A 15,320-nucleotide genomic window follows, 5' to 3' on the forward strand; every position below is an offset into this window, starting at 1 on the left:
ATGCATTCGATTTAAATAAAAATAAATAATGAACGAAACTGTTTAATATTTGTGTCCAATCCCTCCTTTTGCGACCTTACCTCTTAAGGAAGTAGCGCTCTTCCATCACAGAGGTTAACTTGATGGAGGCGCTTCCCATTTCCAACTCCGACATTCCTTCCTTCTGGTAGAAAGTCCTCACTGCAGGCTGGAGATTGTCCACGTTTACAGCATTCCTGCACCGCTTCCCTTCACATCATCTGCAACCTCGGCCCTCTGCGTAGAAAGAGCAAACAGCTCCGGGGCTCACATTGATCTACTTTTTTTGGGGTTATTTTTTTTTCGTTGTTGATTGGTTCGAATCCCTCCTAACTTATTTAAACTCGTCCTGCAAAGATGTTTTCCTGCTGCGTTGTCTTTTTCCTCCTTACTGCGTGGGCTGCCGTGGAGTGCAATCCCAGTCCTGTGTTGGGAGATGTAGTCGTGGACAGACGCTTCATCCCGCAAAACTGCGCCAGAGAAGCCAAAGAGGGAGATTACGTTCGCTATCACTACAACGCAACGTTTCTCGACGGGAAAACATTTGACTCGAGGTAAGTTGGTCTTAATTGTGTCTGAAATGTTTGATGCATTTATCTTGGTTCTGTTTCTACGGGTTCAAAGTGGGTTTGGTGGATGCAGGAGAGGCCACAGAACGCTTTAAAAGTTTGTTAAGCAAAGCCATAGTTTAGCCAAAGTTTAAAGGGTTTTTTTTTTCCTCCAGAAAAAAAGAGGTGAGATTTACGCGTTACGATACGGCTGCAAGTATTAATACAGATCTACAAAAAGAAGTCATTTCCCTTTCACAGTAGAGCTTAAACACTGGAGCCTTTGTCAACATTTGGGTTTCCTTCGCAGCCATGAGAAGGGGGAAGCCAAGGTGGGCCTGCTCGGGGCGGGCCGGCTCATCGCGGGGATCGACAAAGGCCTGCGGGGCATGTGCGTGAATGAGCGCAGAACCATCACCGTGCCGCCGAACCTGGCCTACGGAAGCACCGGGGCAGGTAAAGGGAAACCATTCATGCAGACAATTCTTCTTTTTTTTTTTCCTCAACCGATAAATCACTGCAGATTCATATTTGAGATTTGAGGGCTGGCCCTGGAGGCTCCAAGTTGTCTATGTGGCAGTTACAAATTAAATGACTTATGCCTTATTGAAGGAACCCCTGTTAAAATTAAATCTCAATACCTTTCTTTATATCTCAGGTGATATTATGGGTGTATACCATTAAACATATTGGTGTATATTAATAAAATTGAAATGTTTTTTTTTTTGCACCCCGGCTCATTTGATCCTCCGGGCCTCTCCTCGCCTCTTTTATAGCATCAGTGTTCACCGCCAAATAAACACCAATAAGTGGACTGCTCCGTGAGCGCGTTGCCTATTGAGGCGCAGTGCTGCTTCGAGCTACATATTAATATTAGCATGCTAACAGTGACAAGCTGTTAATGCTTTCCAATTTGACCATCTTCCACCATCATCATGCTTATCTGTTCCTATGAGTTCAGTAAAGATCCCCGAAGGTGCATAGATGAGTAGTCAATGGAGCGTCATAGGCCGTGGGCTCCGACATCTGGCAACTTATGAAAGTCCGAATCCAAATGCGTACCAAACAATCCATTTGGTGTTGAGATATTTCACATACAAGTGAAGAAATAACATGCTGGTGGCGCCAGGGAGCGAAGTCAGGGGGGGGATCCCCAAAGTCAACAGACCAATGACCAACAATCCCGTCCTTGGAGGCATACTGCTGCCACGACTAAGACCAGTTCTGACAGGTTGCAATTATCCCCATGCAAATGGACGCCAATTGGGAACTTCATCAAATCCCAATATGTATGAATACATCCAAGTTATTTTTGAGGCATATTTACTTCCATTACAACCAATCACAGCACTCACTTCAACTGGAGTCTTGTTTAAGGTTTTAAGGTGGCATTTCGAAGAGGATTTGGCCGTCTAACTTTCATCAAACTCTCAATCTACAGGTGATGTGATTCCTCCAGATACTACCTTGGTATTTGAAGTCCATCTGGTGGATCTGTGGAACAAGGCGGACCTGGTTGTCACCAAAACCATCAGCACGCCCAAAGACTGCAAACGCTCTGTGATGCGCACCGACTTTGTGCGCTACCACTTCAACGGCACGCTGCTCGACGGCACCGTCTTCGATTCCAGGTATTCTGGCTGTTTTTTTTTTGTTTGTTTTTTTAAATGGTCATAAAAAATACTCAAGGAACCAGAGTCAGAAAAGACATCCTTGTTTGAAGACGAATGTCATTCTCTTGTCTTGTCATGCTCTGAAACAAAGCCCTGTCCGAAATGAAGGCTCATTTGTGTGTTTGTACTGTGTCACCCAGGTATATTGTGTGTTTGACTTTGCCCTACGTAGCTACACCAGGAAGCAGACCCACGACTCCTTGGTGGGCGAGGGCTGGCTGGTTAAGGGCATGGATGAAGGCCTGGTGGGCATGTGTGTGGGAGAGATCCGAAATATCGTCATCCCGCCCTTCAAAGCCTACGGAGAAAAAGGATCAGGTAAAAAGCTAATGGTGGTTTAAAAACACGTCTAAAAACAATGTTTTCAGTGGATTTTGTGTTCCTGCTTTGCATCCAAACCCTTCTCCAGAGTCAGAGGAAAGCAATAATATTACAATCTTTCTACATATTAAAAAATGTTATCATGTCTTACTGCTATGGGGCAGTTTTGGAGGCCAGATGTCTGTCTGTTTGCATGTATGAGGACGGAGCCATCAGTAAATATGGTAGTAAATAATGGACAATTGAACATAGTTCAATTCTCTTAACAACATGATAGTTGCACTGATCCATGTCTATTTCTTTCTTTGTAAATATAATCTTCTTTCCTCAGAAGACCATGAATAACAGCATGATGGCCTAATTTCTTCTGTGGTTTAATTCACAGCAACTTTTGTAATACCACCTAAACCTTTTGGGGAGGTCACCCTACATCATTTTTAAAGTTTTTTTTATCTTTCCAGGCCATATTTCTACCTTTTTTAGCAAAATTAGTAATTTTATTTTCTGTCCAAAATCAATCAGATAAAGAAAAACCAAATCATCGATAGTGTAATAATATAAATGAAACTCAATAAAGACAGTATATATAAAACCACTTGTTCCTGTTCATGATGTTGCTAGGTGTAAGGTTTTAACCCCCCCCTCCCCCATTCCAGGTACAGATATTCCCCCCCAGGCGACCCTGGTGTTCGATGCCCTGCTGGTAGACATTCATAACTCCAAGGATAACCTTACAGTTGAGAACCAAGTGATCCCTGAGTCGTGCACTCGTAAATCCGTGGCCGGGGACTACGTGCGGTACCACTACAACGGTACCTTCCTGAACGGCGTCACCTTCGACACCAGGTGCGCTTGGTTCAAAGATTTGGATTTCTGGCCTCAGGGCATAAATCTCCTTAAAGTATATTTCTAATAAAAACCTTTTTTAAAATGTATTTTCATTTCATTCAACCATGTGCGTTACCGCCCATAGCTACCAGAGGAACACCACATACAACACCTACATCGGGATGGGGTACGTGATTGCGGGCATGGACCAGGCCCTGCTGGGCGTCTGCATGGGAGAGAAGCGTCGGGTCATCATCCCTCCAAAGCTGGCGTATGGAGAGGAAGGAGCAGGTAAAGTATTTCTATTAGATAGGAAAGGGTGCGAGAGAGGGAATATAAGGGGAGGAGGACTGCTGCCATTTACAAACCTATTTAGACTTGAATGGCGTAAAGAAAATGTCATGTCATCATAATGTAAAGATTAAAGTGAAGGCAGTTAAATTTCATTAAAAAAGAAACAACCATTTGTTGCTTTGGTATATTGTCATCTGCCTTTTCTACAGTGGTCTGAAATTCCAAAAGTCTAAAAGATTCATTAAAGAACTATGGCAGTGATCAAGAACATAATTATGTGACTGTATAATCATCCAGATAGATGTTAAATAATGCTGCGTGGTCTACCCAGGTGGCATCATCCCCGCTAATGCCGTGCTGGTATTCGACATTCACATCATCGACTTCCACAACCCCAACGACACGGTGAACATCCAGATCACCCACAAGCCCGAGGAGTGCAAGGAGGTTACCGCGGAGAACGACCTCGTCCGCTACCACTACAACTGCACCCTGGTGGACGGCACCAAGCTCTTCTCCTCGTAAGTCGCCCCGGGCAACCGGCGTTTTCGTCACGCCGACGTCCCCCGACATCACTTCAGCGATCTAATCTCCTTCCCAGACACGACTACGAGAGCCTCCAGGATGCCGTGCTGGGGTCGGACAAGGTGATCGACGGGCTGGACGAAGGCCTGCGCGGCATGTGCGTGGGGGAGAAGAGGGTGATCACTGTGCCGCCTCACCTCGGCCACGGAGAAAAAGGGGGTGAGGCTTTTTAATGCTCGGCAACGTCAGTTTGCCAAAATGTTCTGAACTAAACCTGTAGTTAAACTGCGTTATTCTCTGTCTCCGTCAGCCACTGGCGTGCCAGGCAGCGCGGTGTTGGTCTTTGACGTGGAGCTGTTGAGCTTTGAGAAGGGAGTGCCACCCGGTTACCTGTTCGTGTGGCTGGAGGAGAGCCCCGCGGACCTCTTCACGGCCCTGGACATCAACAACAACGCAGCGGTTCCAGAGGAGGAGGTTTGTTACTGCTGTCACCACACTACCACCTACGCTAAGTTTCTTTATGGAATCTAGAGCTACATCAGAGTACTCATTTTCGTAGGAAATTATTATTGGATCATTACTTTTTAATTAATTCTATGATTGGACAAATATATTTTGTCAAATAGTTTTTCAAAATGATCTCTTCTGTTGCTGTATCATCACCTACAATATTTTATTTTTATTTGCATAAATATACTGCACTATATCATGAGATCAAATAAATGGTGGCTTACGTTTCCCACTCAAATCTAGTATAATATAAAGTAAAATGCTTAAATACCTCAAACTAATAATACAACTGAAGTCTGACTGTCTTGAGAGAAGAATGAAAAGTTGTATATCATAAAAATGTCTGTTCAATGCAGTGTTTTCTTTAACGTCAACTCATTGATCATCATTGTTTTTCTTTCTCTTCACACATTTTAGTTTGGGGAGTTCATCAAGCTGCAGGTGGCGGAGGGCAAAGGTCGCATAAAGCCCGGTATGATCATGGAGAGTGTCATTACAGACATGTTCCATAACCAGGACCGAAACAAAGATGGAGTGATCACAGCGGATGAACTCAAGCTGAAGGTAGACGAGGACAGGGAAAGGGAAGAGGCGAGGCATGAGGAGTTGTGATGATAGAAATGAGTTTTGTTCTCTCAGGGATGAACCCCAACACCCCCAAAAAAACAAGCAAGATACTTTCCATCAGCAGGGTTAAATACTATCTGTACACAGTGGACAGCCTTTTTTGAAATGACAAGAAAATAATGCTAAGGGTCTTTTTGTGGAGTTCTGTCTTGTATGATTGTTTGTCTTTGAGAATTGTATTTGAGTTAACCAAAAACAACTTTATTTGTCCATGGAAGTCCAAATTAAAACTTTTGTAAGAAAAAGAATATAGTTTCCCTTTTTTTTTTTTTTGCTTAGACTCCCATCTAAATAATTCATGTGTCAATTGAAAAACTGCTCAGGGAATAGAACTGCATAACCCGCAATGCTAAACAAGTGGAATACTTAAGCCAAGCAAACTCCTCTTTTGTGTGATAACATTCAGAACATAAAATGTTATGGTGTAGAGACCCAGGAGCTGTGATGAGAATTATTGCTTTAATTCAACAACAACTTCAAAAGACAAGAAGGGACTTTTTCCCTTACATCATGGTGTAATATTTTCTGAATTAGATTATTTTTAATTCAAGAAAATAGTGCAAAAGGTGGGTATTTGGAGCTTCTGTGTTATATTCATGAAAAATGACCAAGGACCCTCATTTGTCTAAGATCATTATGCCTGCTAACAAAATACTAATTATCAGCACCCACAATGTTCCAGTTGAAATTCTAGGGAATCCTGTAGGATTGTGATGTGGACATCAACACGTTACATTGTTAAAAGGACAATAACTTTGGATAGCTCCGTCAAGTTAGCTTTACTCTGCAAGTAAACTGGATCCAGTACACACTAAACACACCTGAAGAAAGTAGAAAAATGGCCAGATAATACATTTTGTAAAGGTTTTAAGTCTTTGCCCGCACATAAGTTGAATGTATTTAAAACACTAAAAAGTGTGGTTTGAGGTAAGTGACGTGTCCATCGTGGTGAATGTTGTCACAACGTTCTTACTTGTGTCTCAATGAGGTAATGTATCGGAGGACGGCGTTGGCGACGTCCATCGTCTCGTCTTGCACCAGCACTATGTCAAAAGAGTTGATGTACGACTCTTTCCTCTCTTCCACCTGAGAGACACAGGAGACGGACACTAGAAAACCCAAATCCTGAAACCACATGTGTCTGTATAGGGAACGAGAGCAGACCTCAGCCTCACCTTATCGTTGAGGAAGCCGATGGTGAGGATGTTCTGGTGCTCGGACACGCCGTCGGCCATGGTCAGGTCTCCCAAAGAGTCTCCCAGCAGCAGAACGTTGGGTCGACCCTGCAGTGGCCGGCGGCATGGGACAAAGCTCCTTCCCTCTTGTTGAAGGAGTGGATCAATTGGCCTTTGAAGGCTCTCAGGACTCCCTTATTAAAAACACAATCTCCAGCTTCAGGTTACCAGACACTCGCATACACATGGAGTGAAATCATGTTGATCTATGTTAGACTAAAGGTACATTAATAGGAATCAGGAGAGGTATAAAAGTTCTTAAAGATAGCAATTTAGAAAAAAAATGAAATGATTGCAAATATTACACCAGCTTACTTTTATTAAGCTGATGCAACTCCTACATGTTGCAGCTGTTTTGCATGCCTTGAAATCAATAAACTGATAATGCTTTTCGTGTAATTGCATCAAACCTCCAACAATACGCAGGAACCCAGTTTATACCTACTGAGCAACGTATGAAGTACGAGTGAAACAAGGTGCCAGCGAACTCACGGTTTGGTCAAAGTCCATGTAGTTGGGGATGATGTGGACATTGGGATAGAAAACGTGGTTCTGTCTAATTACTTTCTCCAGGACGTCTCCGACTCCAGCAGAGAAGATCAGCAGAGGGACCCGCTGCTCCGTCAGATGGTCGAAAAACAATTTGTAGCCGTCCCTAAAGAAATCACACACAAAATGTATTGTTATTTTTCAACCCATCAAGGAACACTTGAACCTTCAGTGTATCAGAACATTTCAGAAAAAATGTTTTCATTTATAGTTACACCACTGTTTAATTTGCTCTTTGGCATTTTTAGTGTCTTCTCTTTTGTGTTCTAAATGTTTGTTAAGACCAATTGGTGCAACCTGCTGCGTCTCGGTTGATGTTAGGTTAGAGCGCATTGCTTACCTGAGCATTGCACTGGATTCCTTTACAGCCTTGGCTAGCATGTCCTTCCTGATCTTCTGCTGAATCAGCAGCTCATGCACCTCAGTCCACCTGCAGAGAGCAACCTAAATGTAACCTCGTACTCAGGCTTCGGAACGGGAGTATAATAAACAAACGGTGTTATGGTTCAACCACTACACAGCAGTGTGTGACTTGTCGGTCAATAAAGTATTCAAAATACTATTATTAACCTTCTTAGTGCAATCGTCAATCAACCACCGGTTATCGAGGATGTCTGGAAAAACAAAGGAAAGGCACCGTAATAAAATAATTAGGGCCGGGACTCGATTAAAAATATTAATCTAATTAATTAGAGGCTTTGTAATTAATCGATCGAAATTAATCGCATTTTAATTGCATCAATATTTGACCTGAGAACAGTGAGAAGTAATTTTTTTCACCTGGATTTTTATTTTCGGGCTTACGTCCATGCTAGCTGCTAATTGTTTTGCATTGAGGTGATACTTGAGGCTCGATGTGAATTCCTTGTTGCATAGCTATGAGAATTGAGGTTGGATTCAAAAGCATCAACAGGTGTGTGGTGGAACAGTGCAGGGAGATAGCAGGAAGGCTGAAGTGTGGAGGATCCTCAGTTCAAACCTGCTCTCTCAGAAGGAGGGTTTGGTTGCAGTCAGGGCTTCAAACTGTAAACTTTGAAACAGATTTAAGGTTTAGTAAACGGACACAATGAGGCATGTGCTTGAATAGCACAAGGGAACAACTGAAGGGCTGCAGGCTCCAACCTGCTGTCTGAGGTTGTGGGTTCATGCCCCTTCATGCAGACATCACGTCTCCTTTGAAAGAGTTTTGAGTAGCAATCTCAAGGTTAAATACAACAAACAAAGGGTTGGTTAGTGTGTGGTGAAGTAGCACAGTGGAAGAGCTGCTGACATAAGCCCCTGCACTGCAACTGAAGGTTGTGGGTTCAAGCACAGATGAGGAAAAAGCATTTTAAAAGATTTTTGAGGTTTAACTCACATGCTCAAGGTTAAATAGGAGAATCAAAGTTGCCAAAATGTGACCAGGACTGGTAGTGTAGGGGTGCAAGCTAGAGCCCAGAAGCCTCTGTGCGCACCGCCAGTGGGTTCAAATCCCGCTCGTGCCAAGTCTTGAGCACACTACCGCGGAGGTAGTAGTGGGGGCATTGTCCCCACGGTTGTTTCAGAGAAGTGAACCCTAGGGGTTATGCAGAAACACAAGGCGCGTTCACTTGAGTTATGATGGCATTGTCAAGAATGATGAAGAATCTTTTGCTGATGAATTTAATTTGATGTTAATTGCTTTGCTTTAGCCTTTTAGCACTCTTTAGCCATAGCTACGTAGCCTATAGGGTTCCACCTTTTTGACGGGAGAGAAGGCCGGATGAGTCAGTAAAGATGAGCAGATGTGTCTCATTCAGTGGTCACACTGACATGAAACTTATTACAGCCTCTGAGGGCATTTTTCAATCTCATCCTGTGGCATCCTGTGGACAACCTTAAACTAAGACAGTCTGGCACAGGGTGTAGATTTGTTTACCCTTTTTAGTGCATCCACCCTCCAATTCTCTGTTACATTCAACTCACTTGTGCCTTTACCAATGCCAGGAAGGATGAATAGCATGGTTGATCCTCCAAGATGCACCAATCCGTCTCTGGGGCAATATCCCATTATGATTTTTTATAAAGGTCAGTTACCCAAAACTAAAAAAGGATTTAGTAAGAGCCACCATGTCCCTTGAGGGTTGAACCCAGATACGGTTTAAAGTAAGTAAGAAATTTGGGGCATTTGGCATTAGTGACAGGGACGTGTAGGTTGCTCCATCTAAGATCATTCCAGTCTAATTCTAATTAATTAATTAATTAATCGAAATTAATCACATTTTAATTGCATAAATATTTGACCTGAGAACAGTGAGAAGTAATTTTTTTCACATGGATTTTTATTTTTGTTCAACCAATTCCAGCAGACAAGTGTAGCAATAGCATATTTAGAAATATAGTACTTTCAGAAATTCAGGTAGCCTATAGGTAAGTAGACCTTCTGTAAACTATGTTTTTTTAGTAGACAAATACTTTCAAGTACATTCAGAACATTGGTTATTTTTTCAGACGTGGACTTAGTTACCCTGGTCCTTAAACCAGTCATCTGATGCAGTGTGGGTTGGGTGTGGGTCCAACTCTGTAAATGAAACGCGCTAAAGTCCCGGCCCTAAAAATAATGCAAACTGATATAACAATAATTTGGATTTAATAATGTAAAAATTCAGCCTCCACATCAAGAGAACAATATTTGGACGAGATAGTGCCAGATAATAAAGAGTCATTTTGCTTACTGTGCGTGGTGGGAACTCTCGTTCCATTGTGGGCAAATCTGGTCAGTGTCATGTCGAAGTGTGAGATTACCTGAGGAAATATGACCCATCGGATCAAATGTTGGCGCTCAGAAAATTCATGTTACGATTAGACAGTAACTTTTTTTCAGTTGAAACTTTGGGTTATAACTCTGTCATAACTACATGGACATTTTCGGGCAAAATCCACGTAGGTGGTTATCAAAATTACTGTAAGGTCTAAGATAACAGGTGAAGTGTAGAGGAACATTTTTATTTCAGTCCCAAAAAATGTATTTGAAAAGGGAAAGGCTTTTCTGGATTCTTTACTATAGGGCCAACTTATATGTGGTCTCTACTTAGAAATGGTTAGAAAAAGAGCTAAACATGAATATTAGTTCTGCAGTTCACCCATCACTCATTTTGCTTTTGTATTTGTAACTATTAAATTCCAGGAAAAAACAAACACTCGCCTGCAGGCTGCCTGCACCTGCTCGCTGCATGGCGTAGATTGTCTCCTCCACCCTGCTGCGCTCCTTCATCACTTGGCCAGCTCTGGGATCTGAGCAGAGACGAATTTAGTCTGAAAAAATGCATGTTTATTCAGACACAGTGAGCAGAAAAGGAGGACAATCAGAATCATGGCTGGGTACAATTTCAGGAGAGCTCCCTCACCTCGCTCTTGGTAAGCTGGTGCCAGATCGCCAGGACAGTCCGCACCGGTGTGTAGATCCAGGGGTTATGGTATATCTGCAGGAAGAAACACATTTTTGTAAGCATTTACTTTACAGTTATGTCATTTTCAAGATTTTCCCGAGATGCAACTGGTGATTTGGTACCGAATTGATTCTCATTGGGACCCAGAAGGGTATTATAGTCAGTTTCACTGCATGCAAAAAAAAAATTCCAATGATAATGAGTAAAGTCAAAAAGTTGGATGTTAGAACAATTAATTTATGGTCTATAACCATTTCCTGATGGTAACGTGCAGCAGTCGGTATTCAAGGTAAACCCACCGTTTTTATTCATTATAAGCTGACATTAGTACCCTATATTTAATTGAAAACAAATTGTAGTTATTTTAACAAGGGAACACAAAACACAAAAGGTTCGTTTGACTTCCGATAAACAACGAACAGCTGGCCGTTAAAACCAATAAACTTAACTCACCATTTTCTAACGAAGAGCCAAAGAGTCTAAAAGGAATGTTAACTTTGTCTCGGAACAACTGTTAAAAATACATAATGTCAAACAAATTAGTTCCTACTTCCCAAAATAAACTCTGTACCATGGTTCGCCCCACCAAACGAAGTAGTTACTTCAAGAACCATGCAGCAACGCATCAAACTCTGAAGTAAAATGTTTAATACATTTTGTGCTGCATTAAGACAAAGTTAAGAGAAAGTTAACCCTGCCTGGGGCACTTTGGAAGAAGGAAAAAAAAAAGTCCACTAAAACCAACAAACAAAATAACTGCACAAAGCCACCGGAGCCAATAATCCTAAAACATAAAGTTGGACCAAAAAAAAAAAAATACAGTATGGAGCTAATGTCGCCTAAAGGGACATCTGATCATGACCACGCTGGTCTATTTTCAAAGGGAAAAACAGACCAGCAAACTTGGAACGTAAAAAAGCTTCTTTTTCTAAACAAGCTAAAATGAATTGATACATATTTATAAAGCATCCATTGGAATGACAAAAAAGTGGGAAACCAATAATCATTGAACACTCTGTTCCCCAATATGTGCTTTGCTCATAACTTGCTACAAAACTTCTGATATATGATCATCTGTTTAAAGTCACAAAACATTCACACTGCAGACGATCGACATTTAGATACAGTGCAAACAAGCATGACGGAAACTGGAGGTAGAAAACAAAAAGGTGCAGGTAGAGAGGAGTAAAAAGTTAACTCAGCTAGTTGTTATACCGCATCTTCTAACTGAACTCCTTTTAATTAATGATTTTCTTCTGGAAAACATCACAATGAACAGACATAATCTACTTTGCTAAGTTTACATCTCAAAGCTGAACTCTTCTTGGATTCCAGGTGCAACTAACTTGCATCAAAACATACAGTATGACGTCATCATCAGCTGTTCACAGGTTACAGTTGCTTGAAGTCAGCAACTTTTACAGATCTCTAGCAAAATAAAAGTAAGGCGTGAGCCAATAATATAATGTGAAACTGATCATTTAGAATCGTTTCTAATTCTTAAAAACCTAATTCTTTTTAAAAACCTGGCCAATGAAAGGATATGCAGGCATTTCATCTAAACAAACGCAAAAACATAAATAAGCTACATGTTTCATGGAAGCAACAACAATTTTATCAGCAAATGAAGTACCAACTAAAGGAATCCCTCAACATTCGATTTGAGACTGCAGCTGTCTGCGCAGAGTGAGCGTGCGGCGATGGAGCTGCTGCATCTGCTGCATGCGCTCTCGCTGGCGAGCCAGGTTCTGCGGCATCGGGTAGTGCTGGCAACCGTGAAGGCAGCGGTACGGGATGCGAACGTGACAGGCGGCGGCGCGGCACCGCGGCTGAGGCAAGGGGGGCAGCAGCATCCAGCGCTTCCTCTCGGCACAGTACCTGTAGGCCTCCTTGCGGTACTGCTTGTCCATGTTGTTGCAGTTCCTCCATCCGCCGATGATGAATATGTCGTCGCCCAGGTAGCAGACGGCGGCCCCTTCCATGCTGAGGACCTCCGGAGGGAGGCTCCCCAGGATGTCGTCGCTGATGTCTTTGCTCGTTTTCTGCTCGGCGGCCTCGGCTGTTGCCTCGTAGCTCTTCGCGCAGCAGGACGCCGTGTGGTAGAAGTTGGTGGACGCGACGGCCATTTGAAAAACGCAGTAGTTGTCGATCAGCGGCAGGGAGTCCGCCTCCTGCCACGCGCGGCTCTCCGTATCGTAGCGGGTGGTCAGGGTGCTCAGGCCGTGCTCGTCGTCCCTGTCCACGGGAGTCCTCGCCATCACGTATATGTAGCGGTCCTCTACGCTCACGGTTTTCACGTCGCGCAGTATCTTCGGCGCCGGCTCCAAATTGTGCCACTCGTCCAGCTCGGGCTTGAAGACGGTGACGTCCTTAAAGCCCGCGCTGAAGTTGCCGTGGCCCCCGATGCAGTACAGCAAGTCTTTGACACAGGTGAGGCCGAAGGAGTGCTTGCGGGTGTCTAAGCTGTTGACCTCCTCCCAGGCGTTGAGGCTGGGGTTGAAGCGCTCCACCGTCTTGGCGAAGCTCGGCTCCATGGAGCCGGCCACGTACACGTGGCTGTCGGTGACGGCGATGGCGTGTCCATCCAGGTGGTTGTGAAGGTGCGGCAGGTTAACCCAACGGTCCTCGGCGACAAAGTAGCCCACGCACTCGCTCAGGTAGTCGCCGCCTTCCGACACGCCACCCACCACCATGATCACGTCCATGTTCTGGCCGAGACGGGGGTGGATGGCTGCATCGTAGGTCGCGTGGAGTTCCCAGTCAGCGGATCGGTTCAGGTGCTCGGCGTGGATGGCGTGGACCTCGAGGGCGTCGCACACCAGTTGTTGGCACGCGGCACTGTTTGCCACCAGGGGCTCCTTTCTCACCACCCGCGTCAGGTGGGAGGGAGAAATCTGAGTAAGTCTCAAAAGGGCGAACAGCTCCTCAAAGTGCGGCCCTCTCTCCTCGGCGTTTTGGCGCTCCCATTTGACCACGGCCTCGAACAACTCCTGCTCAGAGTCCACGTTGATTCCAGAGTCGGACAGCCAGTCCCGCACCAGGTGAAACGGGAGCGCGAAGAACTCCTCGTTGCGGATGATTTTGCTGAAGTTTGTTCGGATGGTCTTGGCGGCTCCCTGGGCCAGCAGGTCCAAGGTGTACATGTGGGCGAGGCTGTGCACTGCTATGCAGTTGGATAAGTTCAACTTCTCCATCAGAAACGCTCCGCAGAAGTTCTTCAGCTGCGCCAACAGGAACCTGAGTGAACATGACGTAGTTATCAGACTGGAAGCAATTAACCGTACAATAAGGGCGGTTGGACAGAATTAACAAAGTGGTGAAAGCGGATACTGCATACTAACTTGGGCCTGACATAAACCACTACCCTGGGAAGCTGTGAATGTGAAGTTAAAACAGCTGTAGCTCAACTTTTACATTCATCATTCACACTTCGACGAATCGACTATCGACGAATACAAGTTTTCTGTCTAGAATCACTGCCTCTTTAATGCAAGGCCACAAAGTGATGAGCAATGTCGTACAGGGTTTCTGCAGTGTTCACAAAGTAAGACGAAACATACATCGACATTTTAATCTAATTTCTGCATGGTCAAATTATGAAACAATGATGGCAAACCAGTAGGGTTCTTTGTACTTTAAGACCCTGTTTAAGGTAGAGTCAAGGCCAAAATGATAAAAATGTCTTCCAGATGTGCTGAGTCATGGTATTGTCTTATTGTAACAATACAACTAGAGAAACGTCTACAGCGGTTTATTTTAACGATTCTAATAGAGGAGAAACACCACGGTTTGTTTTAATAATTCTAATCGAGGAGAAATACGGGAAAAATAAAATCAAAACGACCCCATGAGTCCTGAAAATGGTTCTAAATATGAAAAACGTGACAACAGTTGGGAAAGCAAATCCTAAATGTGAGAGGTCCTCAAAAATTAAAGCATCTACCTCAATTCAATACAGCGATATAGTTAGTTCTAGAGAACAAAGAGTGCCAAGTCCCGCAGGTGAGGGAGTCACACCTGCTGCTGCAATGAGGACAAGGTGTGGCTCATTACCTCGCGGGCGGGGGGGGGGGTATTATATTTGATTTATGTTCTTATATATTGTCAAGTTTAAAGTGGTTACCTGTCCGCAAGTTCCAACACTTCGTGCACACTGGCGGTGGTTACCCGGATGTGTCCCGTGTACATAAACTGAATAACACCCTCCACGGTCTCCGCTTCGGGTCCCGTGGCGGAGCTCCATTCTTTCAGCTCCACTCGCCCGGACACGGACTCTGAAAACTGTCCGCCCAGCAGCAGCCTGAAGTACTCGGACGCCGCGGATAACACGGAGCGATGGGCGGACACGGTCCGGGTCGTCCCAACACCACCACCTCCTCCGGAGCTGAAGACCAGCGTGACGTCGCAGAAGAGCCCCGACTTCCTCTGCTCGTTCTGCCTGCGGGAGAGCTCCGAGCAGTGGGTCGAGCAGGTGAACTCCTCGGCCTCCTGCGGTTCCGAGTCACCTGTCGGACCGCTGCTCCGCTCTCTTGCCGCCGACATGCCGAAGCAGGACCGGGAGTCCGAGGCAAACGAACTAGCTCTGGGAATAACTCATAGGCGTAAATGACAGAGGCAAATACACATTAAAAAAATATGGCATGCATGCGCAGCGGCGTTCAGTCGGAAAACAGGAGCGCTCACTTCCGTATTTTAGAAATTTCAAGCTCGAGCTCTATTTTTTTTTTTGCTGGTGAGTCAATGGGAGGCTGAGACTCAAGCTAAAACCTTGGCGCACACAAGCGA

General features: G+C 44.3%; 2 protein-coding genes and 1 pseudogene across 2 annotated transcripts; 1 reads left to right on the plus strand and 2 right to left on the minus strand.

The window, feature by feature from the left end:
• Window positions 1-182: 182 nt before the first annotated feature.
• On the plus strand, window positions 183-5,592 carry fkbp10b (FKBP prolyl isomerase 10b). The gene is made up of 10 exons (XM_037463625.2): window positions 183-572; window positions 877-1,022; window positions 2,008-2,197; window positions 2,412-2,557; window positions 3,217-3,406; window positions 3,534-3,679; window positions 4,014-4,203; window positions 4,284-4,426; window positions 4,518-4,681; window positions 5,135-5,592. Exons 1-10 carry the CDS (start codon window positions 376-378, stop codon window positions 5,327-5,329), a joined length of 1,707 nt encoding a protein of 568 aa, XP_037319522.2. The 5' UTR covers window positions 183-375; the 3' UTR covers window positions 5,330-5,592.
• Window positions 5,593-5,796: 204 nt separating this feature from the next.
• Window positions 5,797-10,586, minus strand: LOC119212755 (7-methylguanosine phosphate-specific 5'-nucleotidase-like; annotated as a pseudogene).
• An 887-nt stretch (window positions 10,587-11,473) lies between these two features.
• Window positions 11,474-15,202, minus strand: klhl11 (kelch-like family member 11). Its single transcript, XM_037463488.2, has 2 exons — window positions 14,659-15,202; window positions 11,474-13,772 (listed from the first exon to the last, which is right to left on the minus strand). The coding sequence occupies exons 1-2, from the start codon at window positions 15,075-15,077 to the stop codon at window positions 12,185-12,187; spliced, it is 2,007 nt and encodes a 668-aa protein (XP_037319385.2). The 5' UTR covers window positions 15,078-15,202; the 3' UTR covers window positions 11,474-12,184.
• Window positions 15,203-15,320: the final 118 nt, after the last annotated feature.

The sequence above is a fragment of the Pungitius pungitius genome, chromosome 21, assembly GCF_949316345.1.
Source record: "Pungitius pungitius chromosome 21, fPunPun2.1, whole genome shotgun sequence".
NCBI classification, from domain to species: Eukaryota; Metazoa; Chordata; class Actinopteri; order Perciformes; family Gasterosteidae; genus Pungitius; species Pungitius pungitius.

What these genes read in the sequence shown, in the direction of transcription:
- fkbp10b (XM_037463625.2), top strand. Translation starts at nt 376, where the DNA reads ATGTTTTCCTGCTGCGTTGTCTTTTTCCTCCTTACTGCGTGGGCTGCC. An exon ending in GGCACCGTCTTCGATTCCAG is followed by an intron (nt 2,198 to 2,411) that starts GTATTCTGGCTG and finishes TGCCCTACGTAG; the next exon opens with CTACACCAGGAAGCAGACCC. An exon ending in CGGCCACGGAGAAAAAGGGG is followed by an intron (nt 4,427 to 4,517) that starts GTGAGGCTTTTT and finishes TGTCTCCGTCAG; the next exon opens with CCACTGGCGTGCCAGGCAGC.
- klhl11 (XM_037463488.2), bottom strand. Translation starts at nt 15,077, where the DNA reads ATGTCGGCGGCAAGAGAGCGGAGCAGCGGTCCGACAGGTGACTCGGAA. An exon ending in GTGTTGGAACTTGCGGACAG is followed by an intron (nt 13,773 to 14,658) that starts GTAACCACTTTA and finishes ATGTTCACTCAG; the next exon opens with GTTCCTGTTGGCGCAGCTGA.